This window comes from Acipenser ruthenus, chromosome 14, assembly GCF_902713425.1.
Source record: "Acipenser ruthenus chromosome 14, fAciRut3.2 maternal haplotype, whole genome shotgun sequence".
NCBI lineage: Eukaryota > Metazoa > Chordata > Actinopteri > Acipenseriformes > Acipenseridae > Acipenser > Acipenser ruthenus.
Genome location: NC_081202.1, coordinates 31,085,592 through 31,100,487, shown reverse-complemented (window position 1 = coordinate 31,100,487; position 14,896 = coordinate 31,085,592). Strand labels below are relative to the sequence as shown.

General features: G+C 37.0%; 1 protein-coding gene across 1 annotated transcript in view; it reads left to right on the top strand.

The window, feature by feature from the left end:
- Window positions 1-261: 261 nt before the first annotated feature.
- lrp6 (low density lipoprotein receptor-related protein 6) overlaps window positions 262-14,896 on the top strand; it is a 69,896-nt gene continuing 55,261 nt past the window's right edge. The window contains exons 1-2 of the mRNA XM_034033253.3: window positions 262-876; window positions 6,813-7,206. Coding sequence (XP_033889144.1) covers window positions 822-876; window positions 6,813-7,206 — 449 coding nt within the window. The 5' untranslated portion in view covers window positions 262-821. The remainder of the gene's footprint in view (window positions 877-6,812; window positions 7,207-14,896) is intronic.

Below are 14,896 nucleotides of genomic sequence, written 5' to 3'. Positions count from 1 at the left end.
CATCCCCTGGGTTATGTGAAACTTGTTTCATATTTGTTTATTTAACAGTGATGTTTCTTTACAGCATTTCCTTGTAAATAAACATTAAGTTTTTCTTTGGTTCTTGTGTCCATGTTTAAATAATTCAAGTAATCCCGTTCAGCTATTCGCGGTGTAAAATAATCCAAGTAATGATACAATTGATACATTCGGTCGGTGTACCCAGTTGAAAGCTTCTCAAGCAGACCGACAAGACACAGAAAATGAGTTCCAGCAACGCCGGCAGGGTCATTGGGATATGTTGTTCTAAACCGCAGTACCAATCTCTTTGAGAGAAACTAGTCCCTCTGGAATGTGAGCGTCCGCTTCCAAACAACTGCAGAAACTCGTTTTTTTTCCGTCCAGATAAAAAAGAAAAGTCACTGTATTGACACAAATGTAGGCTTCCCCTATGGCGTTTGTAAGAGAATATGTTGTTATTTTGTGTGATAAACTGTTGCAGATGGTACTGAATCAGTAGAAACTAGGAAAACAGTGAGAACGGGGAGGTTGGGATTTTTTTTCTCCTGTTGCAGAAGGATACGTATCAAGATCGAGTGTGTTGTTGCGCGTAGGTTGCAGGATGAGCGATTGCAATCGCAGCACCGCCGAAGCAGCAGCAGCAGCACCAACACCAGCACCAGCTGCTGCAGCAGTAGTAGAATGGAAGCGAGAATAATGAGACTGTCATTGTAGCCATTTCAATCCCAACAACGTAACAAATTCCCAAGAAGAAACAAAACACAGCGATGAGAGCTCTGCGCTGAACAACAGCGACGGAGGGTAAAGCGAAAGTGTGAAAGATGGGCGCCGTTCTACGGAGCCTGCTGTTGTGTAGTTTTTGTTCTTTAATAAGAGGTGAGTGTTTGCGCTGGGTATTTTATTTTGGAAAGTTGGAGAAGGTTTCTTGGAAGTGGCCATTTTTTTCTTTGCACAAGGCCTTCCATGTAAGCGAATGGGGCCCAGTGTACCTGGATCTAAATCATGCAGTAGTATAGTGTGTGTATATGTATTATGTGTGTATGTATGTATGTATGTGTGCGTGTGTGTATATATATATATATATATATATATATATATATATATATATATATATATATATATATATAAAATCACACACACGTTTTAAATTCGTTTATGACCAATCAGATCGATTTGTTTTTTTCATTGTTTTTTTAACGTGATCTTTGTGTTTTCCACAGGCTTTTGTGTTATTATCGGAGCATTTCGTTTTGTTCTGCGAATGTATTTTCTATGTTTTTATCTGACGATTAAAACACATGCATGTGGTACAAACCACATGCATGTGTTTTAATATAGCAATTGTGGAACTGTACGCAAGTGTTGATCTAACTAACGTGATATAAAACAGAACAAAACTTCAAAGCATTTCGACGAGGTTATGTTTATATCGCTTTGTTGTGACTTTGATTAACACAACTGAAATGGGGTCTTTTTTCTGTGTTGGGTTGGATGCTTTTTATTTATAGAAACGTGTAGTTTCACATCCCAAAGGAATTGTGTACGCTGTTTGTTTGAAAGTTTAGCAGTCTGTGGGTAAAGCCATTTCCACCAGGACTTGTAGTATACACCTACAAAAAGTGTCAACTTAGTTATGCTACAGACGTGTGTCCATAAGCTTTATTTTCTGTGTACGGTATACTATAAACGTTGGAATGTTTGCAGATTTATAACCGCTGTAAATTACCATTCGAAGGGCAAATGCTCCGAGTATTTATTTACCCAGCTCCAATATTTCCCTCTATAAAATAAAAGAATATACATCGGTAAGTAATAGATTTTGGTTGCAAATCTTAGCAGTTAAGAAACCAACATATATTTATGAAGCTGGTCACTGTCGCTCCTATTTCCTACCACCAGTCTTATACTTCTGATTCAGTTAACAGAACCTACAGGCAATCTTTAACAATATTATTCATCATACGTGAACGTCAAAAACAACTTTGTATAAACCGCTTTAACTTTGAAATGGGGTGTCATTTTGGTAACTGGCTTTAAAAGGTTCCAAGTACATTAATTTTATTAAATTAATCGTACAGACATTTGGAAGGAAAGCCCATTGTAGCTTGCTTTAAATATTTCTGTCATCAATGAATACATCATTTTTGATTTGGTGTTTGAAGTTATGAGGTAAAACTGTAATGAACCAAGTCAAGTAGTTTTTGATGATGATAGCCTAAACTTTTGACAGGACTTTGCTTCTTGTTTTGCTCATCTATTGGAGTTCCTGGAGCCCCTGTTGTGGTCACTGGTTAAATTCTGACCTAATTGCTGGATAAGGTACACTTATGAACATATGCACATTCCTGTATCCTCGCCATATGTGTGTCATGCATTGCTAACTGGGCTGCTGAAAAGGGAGTTGGAACAATTGTAAAGGAAAAAGTCCATCTGGTTACCATATTGTATATATTATTTACAAGGAAGAGAATGTAGTAAACTGAAGCTTTCATGTTGGGGGGTGGGGGGTATTTTGAGATCAGTCAAGGGGACAAACAAAGACAGAAACACATAAACTAAAAAAAAACAAAAAACTAAAATGCAGTATTTTTTTGTACCATGCTTAATCCGGAGAGAAAAGGCCAGGAGCTGTGCCTACCACTAATATGTGGTTTGTCCCTAACAGAGGACCACTTACAGTTGTAAACTTAAAGCTTTTTACTAGTTGAATATTGCGCTATATGATCACTTATCCACTTAAAAGCTCTCAATGTATACTGGTATTCCATGGTGTCTGTTTGCAACATTCTGCACAAGCTGCACTATTAGAAAGCAGTGATGGTCGTTTTCATTCCCCAAATGTAGTTTAGCTGATGTACACAAGGCCTAACTTTTAAACTTGTCACATCCTTTTCCAGCTTTATTATAAAATGGATTCCACAGTAGTTTTACTGTCACCCCACCTTTATAAACTGTGCTTCTTGTAGAAATAGCATTATACTTTACATGAACACAAGTGTAAGTTTGTGTGCTCTGCATTATACAAAATGTTAAAAAAAAAACAATAAAAAACAATTTAAAGAGCAATAAAAGGTCAGTTTCACTTTAATGTGAATTCCTTTAATGTTTCAAAATTAAAGCAAATTCCCCTTTTCCCATTTTTGCCTAATCTAGTTTAGAAAGAGTATCTCCCAGATATCACCCACACCATTTGAACAAAGTAACCTCAGTTAAATTTGGTAACTGACTGTTGCACAGTTTAATACAATTATAGTTATTTCAGCTGTAAGTTGCAGGGTGGGAGAGGGGAAATCGCTCCTTACATTTTTATCGTTGACCAAATATAAAGTATCCCAAAATGTAATTTTCCTTTTATTTACCCTTGGCACAGCGAACTATTAGTCTTGGAAGCACTTCAGTTAACTGTCTCGTGTTCTGAATTTATACATATTTATAGAAGGAAATTCCCAGTGTGAAATAGCAAGTTGGTCGGTGTGGACGGAACTTGAGGTAAACCAATATATACTGGCACTGGCCTTGGGGGATGTGCAATTGGAAATTTGATTTCCTTCCAATTTTTTTTTTCAGAATGAAATAAATTCTGTGATACAAATAATAGAATGCTGATCTTATTCAGGTGTCACAACGACAGTAGCACAGGAGTAATTTCTGATTTTTCATTAGTGTCCTATACATTTTTTTTTACACAGTTGTGCTAATACAACCTGTGAACTGAAAGCTAAGAGACGGCAGGCCTATTAAATATTGCATGCACATTAGGGCTGTCAGTTAAGCCTCCAAATAGCAATCAATTAATTGGGCACACAATATAATCGTTCTAATAATTATCAATGATTGTACCGCCCACATCAATTTTCGCTCCCCCCACGACATGTTTATTTTAATATCATTGCTGTTCACTAAAAGCTTGTCCACAACAATTGAATGTGAGGGGTAATTAACTGTAATGTAGCTTTCCGCATGGTACTGTAGGAGTACCAGCATAAAAATGTTTTATCTAGAGATGTGCGAACCGGTTCCTTTGAAAGCCAGTATCCAGTTCCTGCTTTGGAGCAGACAGACCAGATACAAATATCATACTTACAAAAAACTTAGCCAGACTATATTTGTGTTTTGTTGTCATTTTTTTGCTGTCTGATCGTGGCTGTGATGAGTTTAGTTTGACTTATTTTTTGCTCTGATTGTTTTTTTTAATGCTGATGTAGAACTGTAGCTCTTGTGCTTGTTCATATGTATATATGATGCCAATCCCCCTCCATCTCTGTCTGCTCATACATTGACATAGAGACATGTTTTTCTAATTAGTTTGGGAATTGGAATCAGACTCAAAATCCCGGTTCCAATGACAGATACCCGGTTCAGACCCGATTCCAAAAAATTTCATTAATTTTATCATCTGTGGGCGGCACTGATTGTACTTACATTGACTAGATGGGGTTATCAATCAGGAAATGCACGCGGAGCACGCAGCCCAGTTTGAAAAATACACCGTAAGAAAACCAAACTGTATTATTCCCAGGTTTAACCGTTCATTTTGAAACTCCAAAGTTACAGTAAGTTTTCTTTAATGTGCACAATTTATTTGCATGTTGTTTGCCAGGAATACAAGCCTGTCACCCTGCTCTGGATCCAAGGAGACGCGCCTTTTGTTGACGTTGAATACACAGAGGGCATGTACTTACAAAGCATTTTCAAAACTGATTCGCTAGTAGGATGGGACCAGCAAATCAGATTGTAAAAAATGTAATCATTTAATCGATTTATCCAGTATTTATATTGATGTATATAATGAGGAATGGAATCGATTGAAAAATCGATTTTTGGTAGCAGCCCTAATGCACATGTATTTTGTTTAATGTAACACACAAAGTTCCCTATACAGTCAAAATATTTACTTTCTCAAGACTAAAGACTGAGAGGTCGAGGGAAGATAACTCCACTGCAAGGCAAGGCTCTTGTATACTACCTTGTCAAACGCATAATAGAATACTATACAGTAACCAATTCCAAGAGTATATTGGTAGCTATAATGCACACCGTGTACATAATGTGCCTAAAATGAGCTGGAGTCCAAAACTACATAGTGAAGTAGGTTTTTACCTTAAGCCCATTTTGAAAATATCAGTTGCAATAGTGTTGCCTCTAAAATGTTATTTGTATTCCAAATATCTATAACTCGATGCCTACTTAAGTCGCAGAGAATTTACATATTTTTCCTAGGTGGGTTATGGAATAAAGTCAGGATTTTGCTGAGATTTCTCAGACCTGTTTAAACATTAAATAAACCTAAGCAGATAATATTTCAGAGCACTATTAAAGCCTAAAAATAGTGGTACTTGCTTATTTACTAAAACGGAGTGCTGTCATTTGTTAAAGGCAAGCATGAAACATCCCCCAGCAGGTGCTGCAGACATTCTCTGTCTGTGTTGTGAAGACTTGCCCATACATTGAGACTGCACATTCTGCATCCACTGAATTGGTTGGAAGTGTGAGGCAATGCTTTGCCAAGTTATACAGATATGGAAATCGATTAGAAACAGTCTTGAAACTCTGTTACCCAAGGGCATCTGGCATTCTTTAATACAGGCAATGTTCATTGTCATGTTGTTTGTCCCATCCAGGAATTTATTTTATTAGTACTGTGTCAAAAGAAAGAAAACATGCCTATTTGGTTCTAAAATTCTAACTACGTTTAAAAAGTAAGCAACGAGATGTTTGAAGCGAGGTGGCTGTGCAAGATCGTACCTCTAGTACTGATTTAACTTGGCTACAACCAACAGGAATATGTTTTGTCTGCACTGACTTTCCAGTTTGTTTTCCGAAAGCTGTTATTTGTTTTACATTCTGTTTAGCAGCCTCTGTAGTAGCCTTTCGTTTAATGTGTGATTCTGAAGCTAAAAGCGATAAATCATATTTTCTCAAGTCACATTACAAGATGTGCAAAACAGTTTTAGCAACCTAAATCAAAATAACAGTGCAACACTGACTCTGTCCCACCTCATACTGTACAGTACAGGTCACAGAAAAGCCAGTACAGACGCACTGATAGGCTGATTAAAACATCGTTGTCATGTGAACAGTAAACAAGAAAGTTAACTGCTTTGGAGTATTTTTTTAAAATGGCATTTGTCTAAGGTCTTTTTTTTTTTTTTTGCCTAAGTGCAATGCACACCTAATGGTGAAGGATTAAAATAAAAAAAGCCTGTCTACAGAATTAAGATACATAGTTTGCGTCTCTTGCGTTGTGCAGTAGTTCATTTAAATTAGGTTTCTTTTTTTTCTTCTCTGTACTAGTCCGGTATGCATTGGCCCCTAAGAGGTGAATTTTGCAGTGACCCTTCAATTTCCAGATCTTCCCGAATTAGGGAGACCCCTATCTTATAGCCTCTCTTTGCTGCAACTAATTGCATGATCATGTCTGTTTGGCTTACAGAGGGAAAATCTTGTGTCTAAAACTGCATAAAGGAATGTTGGCAATGTCTGCTTCCTGTTTAGGTTGAGTGCACAGAAGGTTAATCTATTGGAAATGTAGTTATATTTTAGTGTGAACATCACTGAAGGACACCTCGGCTTTAAATATTATAGTTATTTTGATAATTGGGGAAAGTTACAGTCTTTTGTGTGTCTTGTATTCATTAACACAATTTGTTTAAATGTGTTTGTAAAACTTCCCTGTTTCCTGTTGGATAGGGCCAGCTTGTACCTGCATTTACTGTTTTTTTTTTTTTTTTCAATACTATAAACAACACTATTGGAAGGACAGCTGATGAACAAACACCTCTTTAAATAATAATCTTTCTTTAACATTGCAGGGACGCCATTGTTACTTTATGCAAATCGCAGAGACCTGCGATTGGTTGATGCTGCCAGCGGGAAAGGAAACGCCACTGTGGTGGTTGGTGGCTTAGAGGATGCAGCAGCGGTGGACTTCATCTATTCAATGGGTTTAATATACTGGAGTGATGTGAGCGAAGAATCCATTAAAAGAATAGTGTTTAATCAAACTGCAAGTTTACAGAACGTTGTGGTGTCGGGGCTGGTATCGCCTGACGGGCTCGCTTGCGACTGGTTGGGAAAGAAGTTATACTGGACCGACTCGGAAACCAATCGGATTGAGGTTTCGAATCTAGATGGATCTTTGCGGAAAGTTTTATTTTGGCAAGATATGGATCAGCCACGAGCAATTACTTTGGATCCAGCACGAGGGTAAGTGGATTTTAAAAAGAAACTTACATTTCTTTTAAGTTGATGGTCAATGGATTGTAACATCTGAAAGTCACCTTTTTTTTTCCTGTTTTTTTTTTTCACCGTCCGAGCCACTGAATGCAGAGTGGATTGTGTTACAGGCTAGTTTTGTAGGAGAGCAATTTAATCTAGGCTGGGAACAAAGGTTTCAGATCCAGCTTCTGCTGCCTTGTTTCAGCTTTGAAACTCCAGACGTGCTGGCCCTCTGGTATTGAGAAGAGGGAGGGAGGGGGGAGCATAGCATGCAGAACCATTTGCTTTCAGTTGAGGAATGTGTCCTGCTGTAGATCAAATACTCTGCTACAGCTTCATAAAGGGAGAAAAGAAAATGATGAAAAAGCATTTGGTTTAGCAGGTGAAGAATTTAGCTTTGTTTCAGTATACCAAGAACAACTATGTTAAGCACAGCAACATCCATACAGAATGTAACTGCAGAATGTTGATGTGAATGTGTTTTTTTTTACATTTAACCCTTTAGTCCCCAGAACAATTCTGGAACCCTTCTATAGATTCCTCGGAATTTTGGCAAAAAATGTAGATTACATCTGTTTTATTCAAAAACCACGAAAAAACTAAGTTTTATTTTTATTTTAAATGGCTCAAATCAGTCTTTCAAATAACACCAAACTTTGACAGTTTTTGCAAAGTATACCTACATTATACATGGTTTGTTGTATTTTGTCATATTTTGAAATAATACTGTTTTTGAATTAAGCAAATTAAGTGGTTGGTGGTCCATTCTCTTCTAACCAAATATTTAGTCACTTTTAGTAATGTTCATGTGTATTACACCATTCCATGAAATTCCTGAAAGCAGGATGCCATTTTGTAAAACAAAAAGCAGCTTGGTATGTGGCTTTTTTTAATTATTGAAATAGAATTTACACCAAACAAACAGAAATATACATATGAAGCATTTGTATATACAACAAAATATACAACAAATGCCTGCTTATTATATACACAGACAAACCTTGCATGTAACAGCATTATTTACAACCAACGTAACCCGCTGCTTTTGGTAAATCCAGCCACGATCAAATCAAAGATTTTTAGATATTCAATGCCCAATACGAACTGCCTTGGTTTTTTTTTATGTTGTTTTTAGCATATGATTCAATTACTTATAAAACCAGTGCATCGTACAGTTTTCTTTTGGGATGTAAGTTTTTGGTATACCAGCGATATTTTACTTTCTGGAAACTTGTAGCTCATCTATATCCATGCCTGAGGCAGACAAGAATTATTCGGGATTGCTTTCTTCATCAGAATGAATTTCTGAAACCATCTCAACAACAGTCTCCACAGAAAACACTTTTTGTCTCTTGGGTGCATCCATCTTTGTTTTGGTATATGTCAAACATAGATCGCTTCTAAAGTTCAAATGTGAACGTACGTCATTTCCACTTCCAGGTCCTAAGTGAATCCCTTCTGTGTATACTGGCGTACTACGTTGACAGTAGGGCTGGGTATTAGCAGTATCTTAACGACACGTATCGTGATACGAGGCTCACGATACGATGCGTATCAGATGCAGTAAATTCAGCATGAAACACAATTGTCTCATTTGCTTGTGCAAATGTTTGCAGTAACACTGGTAAAGCACTTTTGGTCAAATGAGCTTCACAACCTGATTTCCTTTGGTTTCCTGTTTTATTCTTTAAAATACATTTCTTTAAAACAAAATTACAAATCGGGGCTCCAGACACAGTTGTTGCCTTAGGAGCCAATGGCTCCTCGACCAAATCCAATTGCTGGTGCCACTTCAGGAGCAAGTTGGTTGCTATCATATTCAACTGCTTAAAATATGCAACTTGTTAAGACACTAAAGTGTTACTAAAACAGTAATGTCTGTACTCGCTTGTTTGTTGCCTCACTGCTGAATGGTTAATCTGTGCAGCTGATGACTGCAAGTAACTCCTGTTTATATTTTAAATATTGTGCAAGTGTTGTGTCTGGAATTGTTGACGGCACCTCTAATTGTGTACAGTAAAAGTTGTAACTTGGGAATAGCATGCTGCGGCCCCCATGCTTAATGTCAGTGAAGTCTTGATCTGACAGCATGCAACACAGACAGCTCTTATGATTACATGTTACCATTTATTGTTCAGTAAAAACAAGTTTAAATTGCAGTGAGTCAGTTCTGCTATTTACGATATTAAATACTAAATGTTTACACAACACTCAAATCCGTTACATGAAACTGGGGTTGCCTTATTCTGCTGGTGTTAATACAGCACCTACCTGCGTTTACAAGCATTTGTAGTCAATGAAATTGTTGTTGGTGTATTTGTTACTGTCCTTCTCGCACTTCAGTTTATTAAACGCAATATGTAGACCGACGTCACAGCGCATTCATAAATATTGACATGTTTTTGCGGGAGAGTTTTAGCATTTTTGTGTTGTATGCACCTAACTCCTAAAACACTGTTTTACAGTTGTTGTTTTTTTTGTCACATTTGCAACCATTTTAGTCCCAGTCTGGAGACCTGGAAATTCGAGTCTTACACATTTTATACACAGCATGACTCTTATCAAGAACACAAGGTGAGTCCACACTGGATTTTAAACTGGCCAAAGCAGGTTGACATTAGCCGTCGCCCCGATGAGATTATCAACATGAATAACCCGCCTCCGTTCAGCTTCTGTTTCACTCAGCTGACAAAAACCCTTAACACAGTGAATGGTAGGTGAGGCTGCTAGAGTACATGCTAATAAATAATATTCTCCAATTATCAGTGTAGACACAATTTAATGCATGCTCATGTTTGTTTGTTTGTAGGTCACTGTGAACAAACAGCTCAAACATTGGAGTACATCTGACCATCAACAGAGGAAGGGGTTATATAAATGCAAGAAACAGCATGAAATGCACTCATCTGCTTAGATTTTTTTTTGTGTGTCTACATCCTATGATTTAATAATTGTTTTTCAAAACAATGCCACATTTCCTTTTGCCATCATCTGAGATCTGTCTTATCTGTTTCCGTCAACTGCGGACTGAGATCAAACCAATTAGCGCTGGGACAAATATCCGAATATTCAAACGAATAATTTTTACATGTATTTGGATACAAAAATCAGATGTTTGTATTCTCTAGAAATGACAAAAATACCTTGCACTTATTTACCACCTCACCAGAAGTTGCACGACAGTTTAAAAAATGGCAAATAAAAAAGAGCTCTGTGCAGCTCTTGAGCCTCTGTTTTAGACCGCAAGAATGAAAAACAGTATAAAAATAAATAGTGGTGTCAACTTTTATGTACGATTTATTTTGGGAATAAACTAAACAACGTTTAACTTGAACTGATATTTGGCATCCTTTGTTTTGTAGTTAATTCACTGGTTGTAAGGCCTTCAATATATTCTTTACTCATGGAATATAGTCTTGCTGTAAAATAAAGGCGCACACACAGGGGCCACCCCCCCCTGCCCTGCTGCTATACTGTCTCTGCCTGCATTCTGAGCAATATAATGGCTTTTATTACTTTTTAAAAACTAACGAATATTTAAATTGCGCGAATATCCGATCATGAAAGTCCTATGTGCCCCAGCACTACTTTTAAATTAAGATAGGAGATACTGTGATCTACACAATTAAGGATTTTGAACCAAACTTCCATTTGAGTCCTAAATTACATAATTATTACATTTTACCAAGTAAACCTGTAGTGGAAAGGCCCTCCAGTGAGAAATGACACCCCTGCTTTTGACCGTAGAGCAGTTTTATTTTGGTATTCATTTCCTAACAAATTGACACCGACAAAGTCTACTTGTCAAAACGTTTGTCTAGTTTTATAAATGTTTTACTAAGGAGTACCTGCATTCAAACAATGATTTTAATTGGAATGGTTTTTACAAGTGCTTAGGACAGGAACAAAAATATCTATCTCTTAAACCAGGAGGTAGTTGTATAGCATGATGTGGCATGTGGTGTAACAGCAGGGTTCACTTTAACTATATCTTTTTTTTTATAGAACAACTTGCCAGAGGGAGCTTTGAAATCACTACTTTTTATATTCGATATTGGCCGCTATTTGTGCAGTATAATAGCCAAGTGGTGTTGGCATTTGTTTTGCTTAAGCCAAGGGGACACTAGTCTACATGTTGCTAGATAATGTAGAATTAAATCTGTTGCTTCTACATTGTTGCTTCAAATTTCAGGGGACACTATTCTACAGTATGTGTAAATTGTAGATAAAATGTTGGTGGACAACACAGAGAAGACAATGGAAGGATGATATTTTCTATCAAAGTTTATTGATGTTTTTTTAGTGTCCACGTAATTTACCAGCATTTTTTTAACATAATAAAATAAACTTTTATGTGTATATATAGGATTGTATTAGTAATATTTACCATTACCCTAATAATTGTTCTGAATGTGTTATTTTTGTTTTATGTGTTTAAATAAATAGAGAGAAATTGAAATGTGATTGTTTTATTATTTATATTTTGAACAGAATTCCTAATCCTAATTTTTTTTTTTCTTCTACAAATCAGATATCGGTAACTGTAACAATATTTGCAAGTTGCATCTGCAGAACTCAGGGCTTGAATTTCATTTTTGTGTGCTGGGAGGATATCCCCCCTATGCTGCAGACAATGGGGGGGATTCCAAAATGTTAGTGGGGAATGGCAAAAAAGGCGCTTTTGCTTATAATATATATAATATAATTTTTTTTTTTTTACTGCAACATCATTCACACTGGTGTTGCTTTAAAATAAGCTGCTTTCGGAGACCTAACAGCTGTTTATCACTGTGAGACAGAGCACTCTCCATTGCTTTTGCCATTGCCTGACGTGAAGTTTTTGCATGCAGCAGAAGAAAAAGGTGCTTTTCTTTTTAACCAGCGCTCCATTTCTTTTTTTTTAACTCTTTACACTCAGCTCTATTTCCGCCTATTTTTCACTGTTTTCATTTATGTATGTTTAACTACTGGATAGTTTGTACTGCATGCATGTAACATAGCAAATGAAAGGCCACAACATTTCCTTTCATATTATGTAAGTTGCAACAGGATCAGGCATACTATATGTGGTAGAGATGAGAATATATGTGTAAAAAAAACAACAAAAAAACGCTTTTCCAAAAAAATCATGTTTGGTCACTGCTAGTATATATATAAATCAAATATACCGCATACACACACTGAATATGTCTTTGGAAAGCCCTGAGTCTGTACTTTTAACTAGGTAGTTGGTGTTTACGGTGCCTGAGTAATATGTGCTTAACTTTCGGTGTCCTGACACCCCAAAATGAATGGGGCTGAGTTGTAAGAGTTAAAGCGAAAATCACCGCTTGCAAAACAACTTAATATCGTTTTGTTTAGTTTTTTTTTTAAACCGTTTACTTAAACTGCAGTGTACTGAGTTTCTGTAATGCTTAAAGATAGTGGCCGAGAACCACATATGAGAGAATAAAGTTTCGCGGCACTTAAAATATCCAGCACTACTTTTTATTTATTTATTTATTTATTTATTTATTTATTTATTTATTTTAACCAGAACTACTCAGAATGCAGCTGTGCTTTTGTCACTGACACCCACTTCCTTAGCGTTTCAGGCATTCTAAATTGGGTGAAAAATACAGTTGCTTGGTGTCTTAAAATATCTCTGCAGGATTTTCCCGCACTGAAAGTTGCAGATATGCGGGAGCAACTTGGAAAATGCGCGATTCCCGCAATCCCGCGCTGAAATTCAAGCCTTGTGAACTACAATGTTCAAACGGCTTTAAACAAAAATTAGGTCTCACTTTATCCATGACTATTAAGTTGTATCAAATGAAAGCCTTTATTTGAGACAAAATGACCACAGAAAACTTGGGAACTTAAACATAACACGCAGGTGCAGTTTAACATGAGTGCTCTAATGCTTCAGCATCGGTACCAAACCGGCTTTGTTTTATTTTTTTGTGTAATTTCAAATATTAGACTAATGCCAACACAACATTGTTTTAAACGGTTCATAATAGTAAAATAATAGTCGACCTTTAATGCCGCTCCACCAAATGTATTTGTTTACGACTGTCGCCCTGGATAAGGGCGTCTGCTAAGAAATCAAAAATAATAATAATAATAATAATAATCTCATGGCACTAAATGACAAATTGATCATTACCAGGAATGGACTGATTAACACTTATTTACTTGCCTATACAACCCATATTAAAAAAAATCACCCTAAAAAAAATCAGTAAGGAGAGTCTGCCTCACAATATCCCACACCGACTCTGCATTCATTTTCTCTGCCATTTTTCTACGTGACTAGCTTTCTGAGAAGCTAGTCACATGACTTTTTACATCACTTTCATTGGCTGATTTATTCTATGACGTAATGTTGCTTCTACAAAATCAACAGTCCTTTGATACAGTTGCTTGCAACAAAGTTGCCTGAAACTTGTAGCTTGCACATCACTTTCTACCAAAAAAAAGTATCCCTTTCTACATTTTTCTAGCAGCATATGTAGACTAGTCTCCACTCAGCTTTAGGCTGTGATTCACTCGCACCACCAATAAAGAAATCTGGAACTCCACAGCTGTAGGTTGTCAGTCTGGCCTTGTCTAATGGGTCCCATTTGGTGTCTGGCGCACACGTGTGCTGCCAGTTGATCCCACACTGGAGACTGCTAATTTGGATGTGTACTTCCCCTGCTTGTAAAGAATGAAAGGCATTTTCCTACTGTACACACACACACACACACACACATACAGAGGTCAGGCTTCTACTCGTCTCATGGGGAATTTAAAAAGCCTAGCTGTGTGTTTGTTGCTATATATCCTGGGATTTGTTCTTCATTGTCTGCGTGAGCCACCTTTCCTTTCATCTTTACTTGGCCACACACACACACACACACACACACACATACCCCTTCTATGCCTTTGGTTGAGAGGATGCATGTGTTCTGTGAGATAGAACAAAGCCATACCACTGCTCACTCCCACAAGAGGGGGGACTGAAGTACAGCAATTTTCACTTGCCCAATTAAATCACATAGAACTTCTTTAACACCCCCCTGCCTGAATCTCTTAAGACAGTTCTAGCGCAATAAGGTTACCAGTAGGCTGAGCGAACTACTGGCTGAACGGACTATCGAAATCCACTATGCTAGGCACACGCGGGCCTGTTTATCGTCTGACTGCAGCCCAGTATATTAATTCCATTTCACTTATGAATATATCGTAAATATTTTTTTTTAACTTTGTTGACTTGCTTTTTCTAATTATTTGCATAAAAAGCAGCCTACCATTTTAATTCGTACTGCGGAGGGTAATTGCTTCTCTTCAGCTTTTCTCCAACTGATTTCACGATTCTGCCTCTCCTTTCTGAAATGCACAAACCCGCTGCATTGAAAGAACCCATTTCCAACACAGGAGGCTTGTTGCTAGGGAAGTGACATCACTGTCCTGTGCCTTTTGCTACATTGCTGCCTGCTACAACTGAGTAGATATTTCATTGCTTTGTATTATTGTGCAATGTGTGTGTATATGGTAGCAGTACGATATCAATGCTTTGTTTTTAATTGTTTTGTTTATTTTTGTTTATCGTGCAGTACAAAATAAAATTAACAGTAATGCTAAGGGAAATTGCCTATATATATATGTAATATATATACACATACACATACACACATACATACATATACATGCA